Here is a 19489-nt window from a genome sequence, read left to right on the forward strand (position 1 = left end):
TCTGGAACTAAGGATGGTATTCTGTGACAAGGTAGATGTGAATAAGCATGTACTCACCCCAGATGGGGAACAAAACACAGAACAAAGTAAAAATGCCACCAAAGCCCAACTTGATAAAGCAATGGGTTTTATTGGCTTACTTACAAGAACATGAATGTGTATGTGTGGGAGAGGCTACTTACAAGAACAGAAATGACTCAAAGACAGCTGTATCACTGAAAGCTCACCAAGCATGGGTGACAGCCCACGAAAGTTGGAACCCTGGAGCACACTTTACAACCAACTTGCAGGCAGCTTGATGTGTCAGAGAATGTGTCTTCCAGGCAGCTCTGCTGACATCTGCCTCTCCAGGTTGTTTGGCTAGTCTGAGCCTCTTCTAGGCAGCTCAGCTTGTCTGAGGGGATCTCCCAGATGTCCTTGCTTCTTGGAGAAATCCTTAAGCCTCGAGAAGGAGGGACCTAGTAAATGTAGTTCATTTGAGACACTTCTGAAGCTACTGAGTCCTTTACTTCCTGAGTTGTATCAGGTGCCCTGCAGGATGGAATGTTTCAACTCCCTTTAGGACATCAGAAGGCTTCCCTCCAAGTTAGTGTGTTTCATCTCAGAGGAACTTGCTACACAATTCAGAGCAAGTGTTTAGGGGCTCAGATTCCTCTGAGAATAATTATTTATTCAGTAGACTCATAAAGGACCCCCAGTTTTGCAACCAAGGTTGATAAAGCAAACATAAGTAGATTACCAGAATATCTCACAGCCCCCCATCTGTAGCTCCTTGAAATATACATACGCATGTACATATATATAGCCTAACATATTTTATATATATATATATCCTAATATTGTATATACATACATACATATATCTGGAGGCAATGATCAGGTTTGTTGTGTACAGACCCTGTTCAGGAGGCAATGCAGTGTAGAGAGCTGAATGCCATGTGCACAGGCAGCAAAGGCATGGTCGACATATCTGAGTAATATAGAAAAAACACAGGACTTGAAAACTGTAGTAGTTGCTTTTGTGTGACTATGACCAAAATACCTGAGAACAGTTGAAAAAGGATGTACTTTGACTCAATTTCAGAGGTATCAACCCAATCAAGATGGGAAGGGGGTAGTAGGAAAGAGATCACATTATGGCCATCAGAAAGGAAAAAAAAAAAAAAAAAAAAACACAGAAATGCAGGAAGGGGCCAAGGCAAGATGCAGTCTCTATGGACATGCCTCCTGGTGATAGGCTACTGGTGAGGGCCTTCCTGCCTTTCACTGTCTCCCAATAATGCCATCATATCATGAATTCATCAAGGGAATGATCCACCAATTAAGTTAAGACACAGCATACAGACATCCCTAGAGTGTGCCTTACTAATTAATCCTTTAGGCCTGTCTCAATCCAATTAAGTTGACACGATTATCACCACAGAGATTTGAAGATTTTAATCCTACTTAATCATTTAGTCAGTGTGGCCTTAATTGTGTGGCTCTCTGACTTTCCTTTATTTGTTAGTCCTCATTTCTGAGGTTACTAGAATTCCAGAGCTGACTCAACTCTTAGGGGTGAATAAAATATGTCTGTAACCCCAGCTGTAGTGGCAGTAGACATAGGCAGGCCTCTGGAGGTCATTGGTCATAACCCTGGGTTCTGTAAGAGATTCTTCTTTAAAAAAAAAAAAAAAAAAAAAAAAAACAGAGTGGAGGCCATGCTTGGTGTCTTGTACCTTTAATCTCCTCACTTGGGAGGCAGAGGCAGCTGGATCTCTAAGTTTGGGGCCAGCTTAGGTGATAGAGGGAGTTCCAGGACAGCCAAGATTCCATTGAGAAACCTTGTCTCAAAACAAACAAACAAACACCCAGATAGATGATAGAAAGAAAAATTGGAGAGCTGGGGACAATGGCTCAGTGGATAGACGCCTGTGGTACAAGCATGATGATTTGAGTTCAATCTCTAGAATCAAAAGCTGAATGTCAGCTGGGTGGTGGTAGCACACACCAGCACTTGGGAGGCAGAGGCAGGCAGATCTCTGTGACATCAAGGCCAGCCTGGTCAACAAAGCAAGTTCCAGGACAGCCAGGACTGATGCACAGAGAAACACTGTCTTGGAAAAAAAAAAAAAAAAAAAAAAAAGCTGAATGCCATGTGATACATCTGAATCCCAGTACTCCTACAGTGAGATGGAAGGCAGAGCTGGGGGGAGTTGGCCAGAAGCTTGTAGGCCAAGCAGGGTGAGATACATAGGTCAGAGATAACAGGGACCAACCTTCCTCAGAACAAAGTAGAAGGAGAGAACTGACTTCTGAAAGTTGTCCTCTGACCTCCTCATGCATGCTGTGGCCCATTGTCTCCTCACCCCCTATGTCATATGCATTTATGCACACAAGGTCATCAAAATAAATGAAATGGAGAGTGATGAGGGAAGACACCTGACACCCATCTCTGGCTTCCACACACATATACACGTGCATGTACACCCATATCCACACATGCACACATCACATGAACACGCACATATACCACATGTCTGCAAAAACAAAGAAACATTTTGGTTGCCACTAGGAGTATTACTTACTATTAGCATCTATCACAGTGGTTCTCAGCCTTTGTATTGCTGTCCCCTTTGATACAGTTCCTCAAGTTGTGGTGACCATCAACCATAAAATTATTTTGTCACTACTTCATGCCTGTAGTTTTGCTATTCTTATGAGTTATAATGTAAACATCTGATATGCAGGATATCTGATATGTGACCCCCCCCCAAAGGGGTCATGATCCACAGGTGAGAACCACTGGTCTAGTGGGTAATGGGTAGAGTTGCAGCTTGTCATTTTAGCACAGCCCCCATGGGAAAGAATTATATATCCCCAAATTTCAAAAGTTTTCAGTAGGCTGAGAAAACTCAGCCCAAACAAAACAGTGAATTCCCATTAATCCAGCTTGGTAATTTCCTTGTAGTCATTAAGAAAATGGACTGTTTTGCAATGCTGATGCTGGACTTGGGGCCATGCACATACTAGGAAGACATGTTGTTTACTGTGCTACAACCCAGCTCTTTTATTCTGGTATTTCATTGACAGGATAGTATTTGTAGAGCTAAAGGTACCCAGAGATTCCTTTTATGCTGGGTATAATTTATGTTGGTACACGCATATTTAAGGTCGCTATTCTCAGCCCTAATAGAAGTGTGTGTGTGTGTGTGTGTGTGTGTGTGTTAAATGCATCTTAGGCTCTAAGTAAGATTTATAACTCTAAACTCAAATCTAAACCTTTTTGGGGTTGGGGCGGTGCTATTCTTGGGTTGAAACCCTTCTGCCTACCATTCAGCTTAAGCCGAATGGGCAGTGCCTTAGCTGGGTATCCAAGGACATTGCCATCTTTGATAGGGAGATAACTTAGGCCTGGAAGGAGTGGAACAAGTGGCCGAGGGCCAGGGTGACCTCAGCATGGGGTCTAAAGTGGCACCTTCAGGAACCTTAGAGAAGTGTGCTTATAGGACAACTGAGGGGAATGAAGTAGTGCATGGATAAACCATCTTATGTCACCCAGGCGGAATCTGCAGCTTTGGCCTTATGATGTTTTAAATGCTTCTCCAAACTTTAGTCCATGAGGTTCTCCAGTCACCCAACATGGAGAGCGTCACCAAGCATAGAAACGTGTTGTTACGTCAGCACCAACACTGCCACTCAGATGGTGGTTATTTAGATGAATTCCATACTTCTGAGAATGTTTCTACCTTCCAAAAGGCAGCTTAAAACCTCTATATCATGTTAGACTTTTTTAAGATATATATACAGTGTTTCTGCTTGCAGGCCAGAAGAGGGCACCAGATCTCATTATGGATGGTTGTGAGCCATCTTGTGGCTTTTGGAAATTCAACTCAGGACCTCCGTCAGAGCAGCTAGTGCTGAGCCATCTCTCCAGCCCCCTGTATTAGATATTTTTCACCTGTGTTAAAAGTGATATTTATATATCTATGATTTTACATATAGAATTTTAAGCCTTGGGAACATTTATTTACCTAGAGTGTAAAAACCTCTTTTTTAAAGGAATCTGAGCAATTATTGAAGTGCAAGTAAAACATGTCAAGATCAATCTAAAAAAAAATCACAAGAGCAAGACAAACAAAGGGCACTAGAAAGCAGGTGATGGGAGGGCAGAAGTGGTGAGTACTAGGAAGAGGGGCCAGAATCCCAGCTTTGAGTGACCCACGAGGCACTGTCATGTCAAGAAAATTGTCAGGAAGCTATGCTCCAGCGTGAGCTCTCACAGCAAGTAAGTCAGCGTGGCAGTTGAAACATCTCGTGACACTCCAAGCACTGTAATGCCGACATGACAGCGGTTCTGCCTTCCCTGAACAATCTGCTTTGCCCTTCTATGATAATGCCACCTGTGATTTTTAGCCAGGCATACAGTTGCCTGATGGGTACTTCCTAATCATCCTTGATTGGTACAGGTATGTCACCAGGCTATGGCTCATGGATATATGCAGAAGTGGCATGTGAAACGTCCAGATTGCCTTTAAAGGGAAATAGGGTAGATTCTGCTTCCCGCTGTCTGGAATGCAGGTGTCAATCATGCTGGATCAAGAGAACAAGTGTTGCATGCTAGGGATGATGGATCAATGAAATGGAAAGCTGCCCCCCCCACATGTGCATTAAGTTCTTTTCTTAATGCTATGATTAAAAACAGCTGGCAAAAGCAGCACAAGGAAGGAAGGAAGGGTTTATTTTGGCTCACAGTTTGAGGGTATGGTGACAGCAGGTCACCTTGCATCCACAGGCAGGTGGTAGGATGTGGGGTTGCAAAGCAAAGGTCACTTTTTTTCCCCAGCCCACATCCCTGATCGATCTTCTCACCTCTGTTAACCCAGTATAGGAAATCTTACATAGACATACCCAGAGGCTTGTTTCTTACGTGATTTTAGATCCTATCAAATTAAACAATCAGCACTAACCATTGCAACACCTCTACTCTATACGTTCTGCCTTAGTCAGGGTTCTGTTGCTGTGAAGAGATATTATGAGCAAGGCAAAGAAAGCAATTGGGAGCTTGCTTACAGTTCAGAGGTTTAGTTTATTGTCATCATGGTGGCTTGCAGGCAGATGCAGCTGTAGCTTAGGGTTACATCCTGATCCGTAGGCAGAGAGAGAGATTCTGTGCTTGGCTTGGGGTTTTAAACCCTCAAAGCCTACCCCTAGTGACACATTCCTCTAACAAGACCACGCCACACCACCTAATCCTTTCAAACTATGCCACTTGCTGGTGACCATTCTCTTTCAAACCACCATACCACCTTTGCATTGCTCTTACACTTGTTGATTCTGGTTTTGTTTTTGTTTTTTGATATATTTTTTTAAGTCATTACTTTGGTTCCAGTTGTAGTAGCCAACCCATATCCTTAGCCACTGGGTCATCTCCCCAGGCACCAACCCATATCCTAACACAAAAAAGAAACAACTCAATCAAGTATCTACAGAGAACTTGAGCTCCTGTGGGCTGAGGCCAGTATTCTGAGAGCTCAGGCTACTGCAAGGAAGCAGGCAGTGTGGGAAGGGGTGTTACATGCTGGCCTGTGGCTCTGTGAACAGCACTGGGATGGAGCAGGGTCTAGAGTACCAGAGCCACTGCTGAAGACTGCCACCACCAACCTTCACCCCCTAATCCTCACCTCTCAGGTCCTGCTTAACTGAAAGTATATTTTAATTTTTCCCATTTAAAATATAACAAATGTAGTGGCTACATTAAGTAACTTTAGCATCACCTTAACTGCTAGCCACCTTTGCCTTGAATATTTGTATAATATACTCTCTCCTTTTTTTTTTTTTTTTTTTAATGATTTTTCAGAGACTGCAGACAGAGTGGGATTGTAACAAAGGTGTTCCAGGTAGACTATGAACCACCAAAGATGGTCTCCCCTGAAGAGAGTGTTGAAGATGCCCTCAAAGGCTTTTCAAAGCAGGCAAGTAATGAAACTGAAGAATGTACAGATAATCACTCAATGTTTCATCCTTTCTTGCTCAGTGGGCACGCCCTCCCTTCATTACAACACTCTACTCACAGTCAGATCCTTCTGACTAAGGTCAGGATCAGCTTCACTGATTTCCCAGCCTTGGGCAAGCCTTCCTCTGCCTAAGATCAGAATTCTGACTGGGCGCTGTCACTGCCTGTGCATCATTGTCTGCAGTGACTACCTGTGATGAAGCCATTAGCATTAGCATGCCACTCAGGGAATCAGCTTTCTTGTGCTTTGTTTGTGATGCTGCATAAACTCCAGATAAACAAGCTGTTTGCATTCTTCTCTGTCCCTGCACCAGGCCTTTGCTGGGGAAAAGTGACCTGAACATGTGATTTCTTGGTTTCTTGTCAAGCCTTTCCCTTTTACAAGCTCTAAGATGGCAATAGGCAGGGCTGCCATACTTTTAGCAGAGTTTAGGGGCAGGCAGGGGAGAGCAAAGAGTATGTATATGTGGTGAATGAAATAGTCAGGCTAGTGGATCATTCCAGTGTGTGTTGACTTCTGTTAGTCTTCACCCACCAAAACCTGCAATTCTTCACTTCTTTGGAGAGTTAATCTGACAGACCTGAGAAGGATGTTTGAAACTTCAGCCCTGGGTTGTCAGCACCAGTGATCCAGGGAAGAGGGCCAGAGAGTGGCCACCCAACCAAGAGATCTCAGTCATGGGGTACGTGTTGAGGGTGACAGAGAAAGTTTGTGATGGTAGCCCTGAGACCAGGACACATGTTGTGGGACCAGAGTGGATGTAAGTAGATCAGTGGGTCTGTAATGTGACCATCACAGGGTCAGCCATCAGACACTCAGGTCTGAATCAGAGAGAAGGGATGGAGTCCATATAAAAGAAAGGCCAAGGAGAAGAGGGTTTGGAGGACTGTCTGAGCAGGTAGTGTGCACAAGGCCTATCGATTTTGCTCTGACTCCACCGTTTCCCCCTCTGATTCTGTTCTTATGCTATTGCTGTCTCTGATAATGGTACTATCCATAGCTCCTATCTCAGCTACTTGACCTGGTGAGGCCTACCAGCCAGACATGCTGCTCACCAAGTAGCCCAGACACAAAGCTGTGGGTTTCTAATGCAAACCAACTTCACTTTATAAAAACTGCTATAATCCCTTTCAAGTAAGACATGTCCACCATGACACTGTGTCTACCGTGACTTCTAATTCTCACACTCTGAGTCTAGATAATCAATGCCTTGCAATCTCTTCATTCCTAGGAATTAAAAAATGGGTTTGTTGGACCAAAATTAAGGAAGAAGTACAAGAATGCTGAAAATAAAACAACTTGGAACGTTAACCTTAGACGGCTTGCAGGTACGGTGAGGTGGAAGGAAGCCTCTAAGCAGGTGTCCTGCATGCTCACTGCATGCTTTCTCATGTACTTGTATTGAAATAGGAAAAATGGGAAGGCAGGCTACATATTGAATTTTTATTCTAGCTAACAGATTGAGACCATGAGAGATAAGCAAGCAGTCTGATAAATTTGATTTATTGAATGATTTATTGAAGAAACATGGGGGTGCCTCACCAAAGAAAGAAAGAGTCATCAGGTTTGGGTAGTATTTGGGTAAATCTTAAACAAAAGCAGAGTTTTGCTAGAGTTGAGTAAAACTGAGCTATATGAGAAGGGCCAGCATCAGATGTGGATTCAGGTTTGGTTACTATGGAAACTACAAAGGTGCATGCAGGATGTGTTCAACACATAGTTAGAAAATGAGCCTGCCATTTTATGTCTTGGGGACCAGCAACATAGCTTAGCAGGTAAAAGCATTTGCTGTGCAAGCATGTCCTTAGCTAGAAACCTCCAGTAAAGGACTACATCACATTCTTTTCCAGCAGCAACTACTATAAGGTCTCCCTCCCCCATGTCAGTGAAATGGAACTGAGAAAGAAATAATTAACCCAGTCTAAGAAAATAACCTTCCTTGATACTCTTTACAACATTCCCTGTCAAGCTAAGAAAACAGACCAGTCCAATTGCACAGTTAGTAGGTAGCATCTTTTCAGTATTGTTGTTGTTGCTGTGTGTGGTGTATGTATGCCACAGAGGACAACTTTTGGGAGTCAGTTGTCTTGTTACACATGAGTCCCCAGGACCAAACTCAGGCTGTTGGGGGTTTTGTTTATTTGTTTTCTAAAAAACAACAAAGTGACTGGGTCTTCTGGTTACATGACTTTAGATAGCCAAGTTTCTGGATTCCTGGGTAAGTAAGCAAGAAGAGGCTGTCACAGATTTTCTTTTTAGTTGAAATGATGCTATCTGCTAACTGTGCAATTGGACTGGTCCCTTTTCTTAGCTTGACGCAGAATGTTGTAGAGGGTATCAAGGAAGGTTATTTTCTGATTATGTCTCAGTTCTAATTCTCTGACTTGGGGAAGGTGACTTTATAGTAGTGCTGCTGGGTAGCGCATATTTGCCATATTTGCATGGTTTTATATGCTAATCACAACACAATATTTTTAATATAATTATAGACCTCAAGGTAGGCGAAAGAGCAGACCCTAAAACTCTGAAAGACCTTCGCTTCTCGGAGAGTCCACTGGAAATCCCAGCCTACCATGAAGGATCGGGTTCTAGAATAGCTCCTCACCAGTCCCAGGTAACATCAGCAGAAATTCTTTAGGACGGCCAAAATACCTCAGGCATTTTAATGCTTCCCAGCATAAGTTAGGACAACATCTTTCAGCCTTTGGCCATGTTGCAGGTAGTGTCCCAGCTCTGGAATACTGTGTCCAAAGGGAAAAGACGCCACGTTCATAGAGCTGTCCTTTGGTAGGGACTTGAAGCAGATAATAATATCCAAGTAAATAGTCACACAAATTTTTGGAGTTTTTGATTTTGAAGACATGGTCTCTTTGTATAACACTGACTGCCCTGGAACTTGCTCTGTAGACCAGGCTGTCCTGGAACTAAGAGATCTGTCTGCCTCTGCCTCTTGAGTGCTAGGCTTAAAGGCGTATGCCACCCTGTTACACAAAGAAACCCTGTTTCAAAAAAGCAAAACAAAACAAAAATAGGCTTCCCTATGATAGTTTTGTTTTTGTTTTACGAAGCCACTTTTAATACTTTGGAGTGAGCCCCACAGGAATAAAAAACACTGGGAATGGGCAACCCCCTCACCCCCAGGAGTGGTCCAGGGGGAAAGATGCTACCTTAGGAGCAGGAAGCAAAAAAGGAACCCGCTGCTGACTCAGGGCAAAGGGGATGGAGGGGATGCCATCGGTGCTGGGACCTGTGAGCACTAAAGGAAGAAACCCAGTCCCAGCACAGTGGGGCTGACTCCAGGCACACAGGCGTAGGGCAAGAGGGTTGGACACAAGCCACAAAACGGGCTAGGCTGCAGCAGAAAGCTTATCATCTTTCCCTTAAAGGAGTCGCTGTGCTCCTTCATTTTCTTATGGGGGGCAAGCGCTCATGGCAACTGCGGCAGCTACAACCTGCCTCATTTGTGTCCCCGACCCCACCCCGCCCACCTTCGCCCATGATAGTTTTAAAACATGAGTGCTGGCAAATGAATTGGAACGGACTTTCCTTACCCTATAGCCTTTACTATGTTATACACCTGTATGTGTGTTCCTAGCTCTGTTTTTTTCATTTCAGTCCCCGGGGTTTGCACACATAACTGGCCAGAGGAGTCTGACAAGCACAGAGATCACGCGGATCCAGAGGGACACTGACTTCCTCAAGTATGTAACATGTTCTCTATCCGTCTTAGACCAAAGTTACATCATCCATGGACCATGGACACTTAAAATGAAGTATAACACAGGTTTTGCCCATCCCTGGTTGTTAAAGTAAATGTGTTGAGATAGATCATGGGCATGTATTGTTGGCAAAACATCCATACACAAAAAATAAAACAGAAAAAAAATTTAAAAGAAGAAGGGGGCTAACTGGCATACACTAAACTGTTTATCTGTGAAGAGTGTGATTGATACATGTATATGACCTTCTTACCCTGCCCAGCCATGGTCTGGTGGTGGTGGTGGTTGTTGTTGTTGTTATTATTATTGTTGTTGTTGTTGTTCCTTCCTCCTCTTCTTTTTCTTCTTTTTTTGATTTATGGAAAATAAATTTATTACATAAAACCTTGTTTTTAACAATGTTCATTTTTTTTTTATTCAGGATACTTGTGTCATTCATGTAAAATAGTGTGATACAGTATATTGTATGTTATAGCTTTTTATTTTCCCCTCAAAGATTCTAAGGCTCTCCTACTCTTTATCCTTTGCTGAAGTAAGGGTACCCTAAAAAAAAATTTTTTTTTTTTTTTTTTTGGTTTTTCCAGATAGGATTTCTCTGTATTGCTTTGGAGCCTGTCCTGAAACTCAATCAGTAGGCCAGGCTGGCCTTGAACTCACAGAGATCCACTTGTCTCTGCCTCTCAAGTGCTGAATTTAAAGGTGTGTGCCACCACCATCTGACTATATTTAATTCTCAGTTTGTCATATCTATGAAAAACTTCATAGTTTTTCACATGTGTCACATGCCTGTAATGCCAGCCTTAAGGGTGTTGAGGTAGGAAGATCACAAGTTCTGTGCTAACCTGGGCTACATAGAAAGTTCCAAGTTAGCCTGGGAAACACGGTATGACCCTCTCAGCTTATTCACAACATAGCAAACAAGAAGCAGACTGCATGGGCTGAACCAGGGAGGGGTAGAACCCTCAAAGCCCATTCTCTGGCAAAGTGCTCCACTAGCCAGGCTCCACAGCCTTCACATGGTACACGAAAGCCTGAGCATTGTAAACCAGAGCCTGTGAGTGGCATTGCAGATTCAAATCATAACATTTCGCCACTGGCTCCAGAGCTTATGGCCATCTCAGTGCAAAATGCAACTTGTCCAACTGTAAAAGTCCATGGAGTCTTAAAAGTCTCCTTAAAACTAATGTTTAACTGTTTATATCCTGCTGCTGAGTTTACTCCTATGCCACTGTGACATAGCCTTCTTTAAACATGGTGACTTCCTCTGCTCAGACATCCACTTGCTCTAATAATAAGCAACCACCCCTGCCTTCTTTTAACTAATATCTTTATGACATATTATATCTTATAATTTACTTTTGTTCCCTACTTACATTTTATTTCTTTTAAGCAAAATATAGTTAGGGCTTACTTAAAAAATGTGTCAGACAATTTCTGCATTCTAATGAAAGTATTTAGAAATACACACACACACACACACACACACTCATTTCTTCTCAAGAATTTCCCCTCCAACTTTCATGTTGTGTGAGTGCGTGTGTATGTGCACATGTGTGTATCTGAATTTAATTAGGATTGCTTGCATGAGCATGGGCTCATGCTCATGTTCAATAAGTATATCATTGATAAAAATGCCCCCTCCAACAACCATTTACTGCCAGTAGTCCCTTGGGGGTGGGAGAGGGACAGGAGCTCATGCACCCTCTCCCATCCATTACATATGTAAGAATGTTAGTGTAGACCCTTATGGATAAGTGGACCCCTGTTTTGTTGTAGGTGTGCCCACTGTCTGGCTTCCCGTCCATCTGATCCCTTTGCTCGCTTCTGTCAAGAATGTGGCGCTCCTGTCCCACCCATATTTGGCTATCGTCTTCCACCCCCGGAAGGGGCTCAGGTAAGCTGCAAAACATTTGAAAACATTCATGTCTAGTTTTATGTGACCTGCTGTGACAAGGGCCTGTCACATGAGCCACAAACACTCATTAAAAGAATTTGAGCTCACTGATCCCTTGCTATCCAGATCCTTCCTGAGAGTAGAAACATGCTTCTAACAGGAATACTTTGAGTGGCCTTGGAGAAGACAGACTGAAATCTTACTGTTTAAATGGGACAAGGTTGGCTCAAAACTGTTCATGTACTGTAAGCTTACTGGCTTTGCTGATAGGTGTTTGTGTGGGCCGGACTGAATATAAAACTTAAAACTGTTTTCAAGTTAGCCTAAGCTTTTATTTTTTTTTTTAATTAATTTTTTTTTTGAGATAGGGTTTCTGTATGTATCCCTAGCTGTCCTGGATCTCATTCTGTAGAACATGCTGGCCTTGAACTCACAGACATCTGCCTGCCTCTGCCTCCTGAGTACTGTGATCAAATGTGTGTGCCACCACCGCCTGGAAGCTTTTACCTATATTGAGCTCTTTTTCATCTACACACGCAAATACACATGTGTGGCTCCCTGGGCACACTGAGAACTTACTGAGACATTACAGTTAGATTACCCATTGCAACCCCGGGCACGGTGCTGGGAGAACGTCTCAGTCGGTAAAGCGCTGCTTGACTTGCAAGCACAAAGGTTCAGTCCTCAATGCCCAGCTCACTAGCCAGCCATGGGGCTGCAGGCCTAGCACAATTGGTAAGCTGCAGGCCCTTGAGAAACCCAGTCTCAAAGGAGATGGACAGCATTCCTGATGATGACACCTGAGGTTATCTTCTGACTCCCCCCCCAAACCTATACATGCATGTGCACCCACACATACATGAACACACACACATTTTGATTTTTTTTTTTGAGAATTTCATACATGATCACTACTACACCTATGTCACTTTCAACCTGCCCTAGCCCAACACACACACAATGTTTTTTCAACAGTTAAAATAAAAGCAAAATAACCAATAGTAATACACAGTGATCCTTGGGCATATCTACTATCTGTTGATTACCATGACCCACTGGTCCTCCTTGTTTGCCACTGAGATTGTCATCTTAGTAATGTTCCAAATAAGGAAGGCCCTGTACTGCAGCAATAATTGCTACTGTTCCCAGCCTGCCCTGCCCTGGGGGAGTCTCTGCCCAGAGCAGGGCAGAGGAGAGCAACCTGTAAGAACCACTGTGCTCTCATGCAAGTGGGCATTTCCAGGAGTTTTCGGTTTGTGGCTCACCTTTGGCTTATAGCTCTCATTCTAGAGTAAACAGTTTTTTTGTTTTTTTTAACTCTTAATGGCAATTGAATAATAGGAAAGGTAATTATTTTAAGAGTTTACAAAAGCAAATCCAACCTTATTAAGTAAGTCCTGTCAGCCTTTACCTGCCGCATCAAACCTGTCCTTTCCCTCTGAACAGATGGGCCTGTGTGCAGAATGTGGAAGTGTGGTACCCATGAACACTCCCATCTGTGTGGTGTGCGAGGCTCCTCTTGCCCCACAGCTGCGGCCCCAGGCCAGCCTCCACTTGAAGGTAGGGAAGTGTGATTCTGTGGAAACATGAATGAATTCTGAGGACAAAATGCAATATAGCTAACTTAGACAGTGTTTTTACCGTTTTAAGTATTCAGACTTCAATATTGTGATTAATATTGACTTAGAATTGTTCGATGACAGTGGTTTCGTGTCTTTGTTTGCTCACTCTGATGGTGGCTCCTAGTTTGTAGAAAGAGAAGAGTTAGAACTAGTCACACCCTGGCATCTCCCTTGCAGCTTAAGCTTCACCTTCCCAGCTTCATGCATGGTTCCTCGGGGCCACACAATGCCTGGCCTCATCCGCTTTCTGATCGCATTAATATTTTCTTCCGACAGTCACTTCTTCCACTTTATCTAGGTCATAACCTACAGAACAAACCTAAATTCATAGTTTGCATAAAGTCTCGGGATGCAGAGCTTCCCCTGCTCTCAAGTCTTTCTCTTTACGGGATAGGCCATGAAGTAGAAAGACTGTTGGCTATCAGGTTTCCCACTTGGGGATGGGAAATTAACCATCCTAAAATTTCAAATTGTCTTCCTCAAACTAAAGAATCCTATCTTCAGTTTGCTTGCTCGCTTGTTGCAGTTTTGTCTCTTTTAAAACTGTTCATTTGTCTGGCACTATTCCCAATATTCCGAACTGGGTGTGGTAACACCTTTGGCTGACCTAACAGGACTGCTGTGACACCTCACCCCGTTGTTGCTCATTCTGTTTCTAATTCCCTGTTATCAAGGAGAAGGTGATCTGTCGCACCTGTGGCACTGGGAATCCTGTTCATCTGAGATATTGTGTCACCTGTGAGGGGACCCTGCCTGCAACACAAGAGGTGGGTGGACTGAATGTGAATGTTCCTATCTTTGGTGGCCGCTAAGTTCTCAGTGTTGATGCTAATAGGTAAAACATGCAGTGGGAGGAAAAGGACCATTATGAAACACAAAATAGGGCTGCAAGATGGTCCAGCAGGTAAAAGCACTGGCCGCAGAAGCTTGGCAACCTGAGTTCCATGGACTTGATGGTGGAAGGAGAGAATTGACTCCCAAGATCATCCTCTGACAACCACTGCAGACATTTGGTCTACATTAATTCTTCTGATGCCTGGACAGAGAATAACTTTCCACTTAACTCTGTCTTCAGTTTCATCTTGTTTCTTTTACCAGCACTGGTGTTACCATATTTTAACCCCCAGTGTATCATACATGCTACCTTAGGATGTCACCTTTTCGTCTGTAGGACTTACAGTTATACGATTCTCTTATGCTTGGTAATATGGTTGTCCTGTCCCCTCCTCTCATCAGGCCAATTAAGTGTCAATTTTATGGTCTTTTCAAAGTCTTCACATTTTACATCCTAGTTTTTATTTTGCTTTTTTTTTTTTTTTTTTTTTTTAAAAAAAATCTCCTCTTTACTTTGATTTTAATTTGGTACTCTTTTTTCAAACTTCTTTTTATTTATTGGTTCACTTATTTATCTTTAAATTTTTTCTTTTTTCACATATATATTTGTAACTATGTAACACTGGCTGCACTGGAACACACTATGTTGACCAGGCTCACAAAGATCTTCCAGCCTCTGCTTCCTGATTACTGGGATTAAAGGTGTATTCCACCATTCTTGGCCTTATTTTTTTTTCTTCACATTTTCTATTTATGTATGTGCACACACATGCACATGAAGGTCAGAGGAAACCGTTTTCTCCTTCTACCATGTGGGTCCTGGGAATCAAACTCGGTTGTCAGGCTTGGCAGCAAGCACCTTTTCCTGCTGAGCCAGCTCTCCAGCCCCTTTCTAATTCCCTAAAATAAAAACTCATGCTGCCGACTTTATGTTTTCCCTCTTTCTACCACAAAATGTAAATTTCTGAAGATCTTCTTTAGCAGCATTCTGCAAATATATATATATATAATTTTCACGATAGTGTCATTAAAACTGTTGATTTTCACTGAGATTTCTCTTTTGACCTAAGACTTACTTATCAATTGTTTGCTTAATTTCCAAATATTATTAGTAGTGGTGACTCAAAAGTTAACCCTTTTATTTTCAAGACAGGGTTTCTCTGTGTAGCCCTGGAAATCCTGGAACTCATTCTGTAGACTCAGAGATTAGCCTGCCTCTGCTTCCCCAGTGCTGGGACTAAAGATGTGGGCCACCAGCAGCCACCAATAGTTAACTCTTATTGTTAGAGTACATGTTACTCGAATAAGATTTATTCTGTGGCCCATCCTATGCTCTAGTTTGGAAGCATTCTAGGTATACCCTAGAAGTGTGAGTTTTCTGCCATTGTTAGGTGCAGCATTCTGTAAATACCACTAAGACCACTAAGGGGAATGCTACAGATACCTTTACTGGCTTTTGTTTGTTGTTTGTATGTTTTTGTTTTTCTGTTTTTTTCTAAAAATTTTTGAAGAAGCAGTAAACAACTAGATAAATATAAATATTGAAAAGTTTAAAGCATTAATAAAAGAAATTGAAGAAAAGCTGGCCATGGTAAAAGTTCTGTAATCCCAGCACCAAGGTTGAGGCAGGAGAATCATGACTTCCAGGCCAGCCTTGACTGCACGGCAAGATTCTGCCTCAAAAAACAAAAGAGAAAAAAAAGGAAGAAATGAACTTGAAGGCAGGAATAAATGGAAGGTTATCCCATGTTCAAGCATCAGAAGAATTAGCATGTAGATAAAGTGTCTGCAGTTTCCAAAGCAGTCTACAGGTTGAGGACATCTTTTCAAAATTTCAATGACTATTTTTCACAAAATAAAGAACAGAATCCTAAAGTTCATGTGGAACTTTAGATTTGGAATGGTCAGAGAAATCTTTTATAAAAAATTTAGTTACTTATGCAATGTATATGAATGCTCTGTCTGCATGTAAACCTGCATGCCAGAAAAGGGCCCCAGATCCCACTGTAAATGTCTGTGAGCCACCATGTGTCTGCTGGGAATCGAACTGCGGACCTCTGGAAGGACAGCCAGTGCTCTTAACCACTGAGCCATCTCTCCAGCCTGGTCAAACCTAAAGCAAAAAAGAACAAAGCTGGAGCAGTCACACTTCCTGCTATACTGCAAAGCCTTAGTAATCAAACAGTATGGTACATAAGATACATACATCGGCCAATGGAACAGAATAACCACAGAATTGTTAGTCCAGGAATAAACCCACATATTTACCACCAATTGATTTTTTAAAATATTTATTTTCTTTTGTTCATTTATTTTATGTGTATGGGTATTTTGTCATCATGTGTCTGTGCACCACTTATGTGCCTCTTGCCCTCAAAGTCCAGAAGATGATATTTAACACCCTTAGATTAGAGTTACAGGTTATCGTGAGCTGCCACGTGTGTGCTAGGAATTGAACCGAGGTCCTCTGGAAGAGCGACCCTCTTAACCACTGAGACAGCTCCCCAGTCCCCGACCAGGTGATTTTGAACAAGGATTCTAAGAACACAAAATGGGGAAAGGACAGTTTCTTTAATAAATTGTGCTAAGAAAACTAGATCTGAGCCTTCAGAACAATGGAAAGGAACCCTTTTTTGTGTGTTTATACAACAACCAATTAAAAACAAACTTAAGATTTGAAACATAAGACTTGAAATTACAAAGCTACTAGAAGAAACAAAGGAAAACCTCTAGAAAATTGTCTGGTGATGAATTTTTGGCTGTGACCCTAAAATATAACAACAACAGTGAAAATAGAAAGCAGGGCTATACAAAAGGAAGATGCTTCTGCACAGCAAACAAACCAGCAGGATGAAGACCCAGGCAGATAGAAGAAGACACTCAAGCTGTATCTCCCAATGATCTGTCACCCCAAGGATGATAGACTAAAACAATTCCACAACAAAAAGTGCTCAAAAATGAGCAAAGGACTCAGATAGATACTCTCACAAGTATTGCAAGGAGTCTGCAGACACTTGAAAAATGTTCGGGACCACTAACCATCAGATGGAGGCCAGTGAGGCGGAGGCCAGGAAGGTGGAGGCCAGGGAGGAAGAGGCCAGGGATGGGGAGGCCAGGAAGGTGGAGGCCAGTGAAGAGGAGGCCAGGAAGGGGGAGGCCAGGGAGGGGGAGGCCAGGGAGGCGGAGACCAGTAAGGGGGAAGCCACTGAGGAGGAGGCCAGGAAGGGGGACACCAGTGAGGGGGAGGCCAGTAAGGGGAGGCCACTGAGGAGGAGGCCAGGGAGGAGGAGGCCAGGAAGAGGGAGGCCACTGAGGAGGAGGCCAGGGAGGGGGAGGCCAGGGAGGCAGAGGCCAGGGAGGGGGAGGCCAGTGAGGAGGAGGCCAGTAAGGGGGAGGCCAGTGAAGAGGAGGCCAGGAAGGGGGAGGCCAGGGAGGGGGAGGCCAGGGAGGCGGAGACCAGTAAGGGGGAGGCCACTGAGGAGGAGGCCAGGAAGGGGGACGCCAGTGAGGGGGAGGCCAGGGAAGAGGAGGCCAGGGAGGGGGAGGCCAGTGAGGTGGAGGCCAGGAAGAGGGAGGCCAGGGAGGGGGAGGCCAGGAGGAGGAGGCCAGTAAGGAGGAGGCCAGGGAGGGGGAGGCCAGTGAGGAGGAGGCCAGGAAGAGGGAGGCCATTGAGGGGGAGGCCAGGGAGGAAGAGGCCAGGGAGGAGGAGGCCAGTGAGGCAGAGGCCAGTGAGGCAGAGGCCAGGGAGGAGGAGGCCAGGAAGAGGGAGGCCATTGAGGGGGAGGCCAGGGAGGGGGAGGCCAGTGAGTGGGAGGTCATTGAGGCAGAGGCCAGGGAGGTGCCACCACAGGTAGAATCACCTGCTGTGCAAGCCTGACAATCCAAGTTTGATCCCTAAACTCATGGTGGAAGGACAAGACCAACTCCCTAAGTTTTCCTCTGATCTCCATAGTAAGCATGTGTGCATATACATGTGTGAATGCACGTGTGCACACAATATACATGCATAAATTAACTTTAAAAATCTACAAGCGGTATTGCCTCACTCCAATTACAATGGCTGCCATCAAAAAGACAAAAATAACAGATGCTGGTGAGGTTGTAGAAAAAGAAAAACCCTTCCACACTATTGATGGAAATGTAAATTAATCTAAACATTATAGAACATAATCTGGAGGTACCTCTAAAAATTAAAAATATCATATAATCCAGAAGTCTCACTACTGGATATATATCCAAAGAAAATATCAGTATGTCAAAAAGATAGCTGCAGTTCACAAGTGGAGATTATCAACAGGTGAACAAGATAAAGAAAATACGGTATGCATTCTGAGTAGAATACCATTCAGCCTTTAAAAAGGAGAAAGCCCTTTCACCTGTAGCATGGAGGCATTATTTTGAGTATGAAATAGTACAGGCACAGAGTCAGACATTGAATGATCTCTCATATGTGCAGAGTGTAATAACATCAGAAAACCACAGAAACCCATGGGACCAGAGACTGTTAGGTGGTGGTTTGAGGAGAAGTTGGTGAACGATACATTACTTTTGACAATACATTCAAGAGCTCTATTGTTCATCATGATGACCAATTAATTCTTCTTACCTGTGTTACTGTACATAATTACCCACTGTATCTTCTAATCTTTCCAAAAGACTAAATGCTGTGTACTTATCATCAAAAAAGGGTAAGTACATGAGGTAATGCATATGACCAGTGGTAAAGATTTGACCATTCCACAATACATCATACAGTGCACAAAACGTATAGAAATTATTCTCTCTCTTTTTAAGATTTTATTGTTTATATGTTTGAGTCTTTGCCTGAAAGTATAATACATGCATGCAGTGCCTGCAGAGGCCAGAAGAGGGCAGTTGCTAGCTGCCATGTGGGTGTTGGGAATTGGACCCAGGTTCCGTGGAGAAGCATCCGGTGCTTTTTAACTGCAGAGCTGTCTCTTCAGACCACTATATAAACTATTCTTGTCAGTTTAACATTTATTAAATGTTCCCATGTGGGGAAACCCCACGAGATATGATTCAGATACAGTGTTTGCTTCATGTATTTTGTGGTTGTGAAAGTATGCCATCAGGCCGGTCAGAACCCCCTTGCCTCATCTTTCCTGTTATACATATACCCTGCACCTGTATGTGCAAACCCTGTGAGAATGCTTTAAACAAGCGTGAAAAAAGTCAGGGCAGAAACAGTGCTCACATTCAGCTTTGATCTCTGCCTCCCGTGACCAGAAAACACTGCCTCTTGCTGGTATGTGCTGTGTGTTGTATGCCTTTAGCCCCAGGCTAACGGCTAAGACTGGAACTAAATCTGCACAACTCACCTCCCCCTGGGTGTGCTTGTCCACTCTCTAGAGCCTTCATGCATTAGGAGCAGATTTTATAGCTGTGCATTGCCACCAAAAAGAA

The 19489-nt window shown here is 43.4% G+C and overlaps 1 protein-coding gene across 3 annotated transcripts in view; it reads left to right on the forward strand.

The window, feature by feature from the left end:
• Dzank1 (double zinc ribbon and ankyrin repeat domains 1) overlaps positions 1–19489 on the forward strand; it is a 45544-nt gene that overhangs the window by 4993 nt on the left and 21062 nt on the right. For all 3 annotated transcript variants that reach the window (XM_051183246.1, XM_051183248.1, XM_051183247.1), the window contains exons 4-10: positions 5840–5954; positions 7228–7324; positions 8486–8610; positions 9612–9697; positions 11492–11609; positions 13056–13169; positions 13906–13998. In XM_051183246.1, the coding sequence (XP_051039203.1) occupies positions 5840–5954; positions 7228–7324; positions 8486–8610; positions 9612–9697; positions 11492–11609; positions 13056–13169; positions 13906–13998 (748 nt within the window). The remainder of the gene's footprint in view (positions 1–5839; positions 5955–7227; positions 7325–8485; positions 8611–9611; positions 9698–11491; positions 11610–13055; positions 13170–13905; positions 13999–19489) is intronic.

The sequence above is a fragment of the Phodopus roborovskii genome, unplaced genomic scaffold (assembly GCF_943737965.1).
Source record: "Phodopus roborovskii unplaced genomic scaffold, PHOROB, whole genome shotgun sequence".
Taxonomy (NCBI): Eukaryota; Metazoa; Chordata; class Mammalia; order Rodentia; family Cricetidae; genus Phodopus; species Phodopus roborovskii.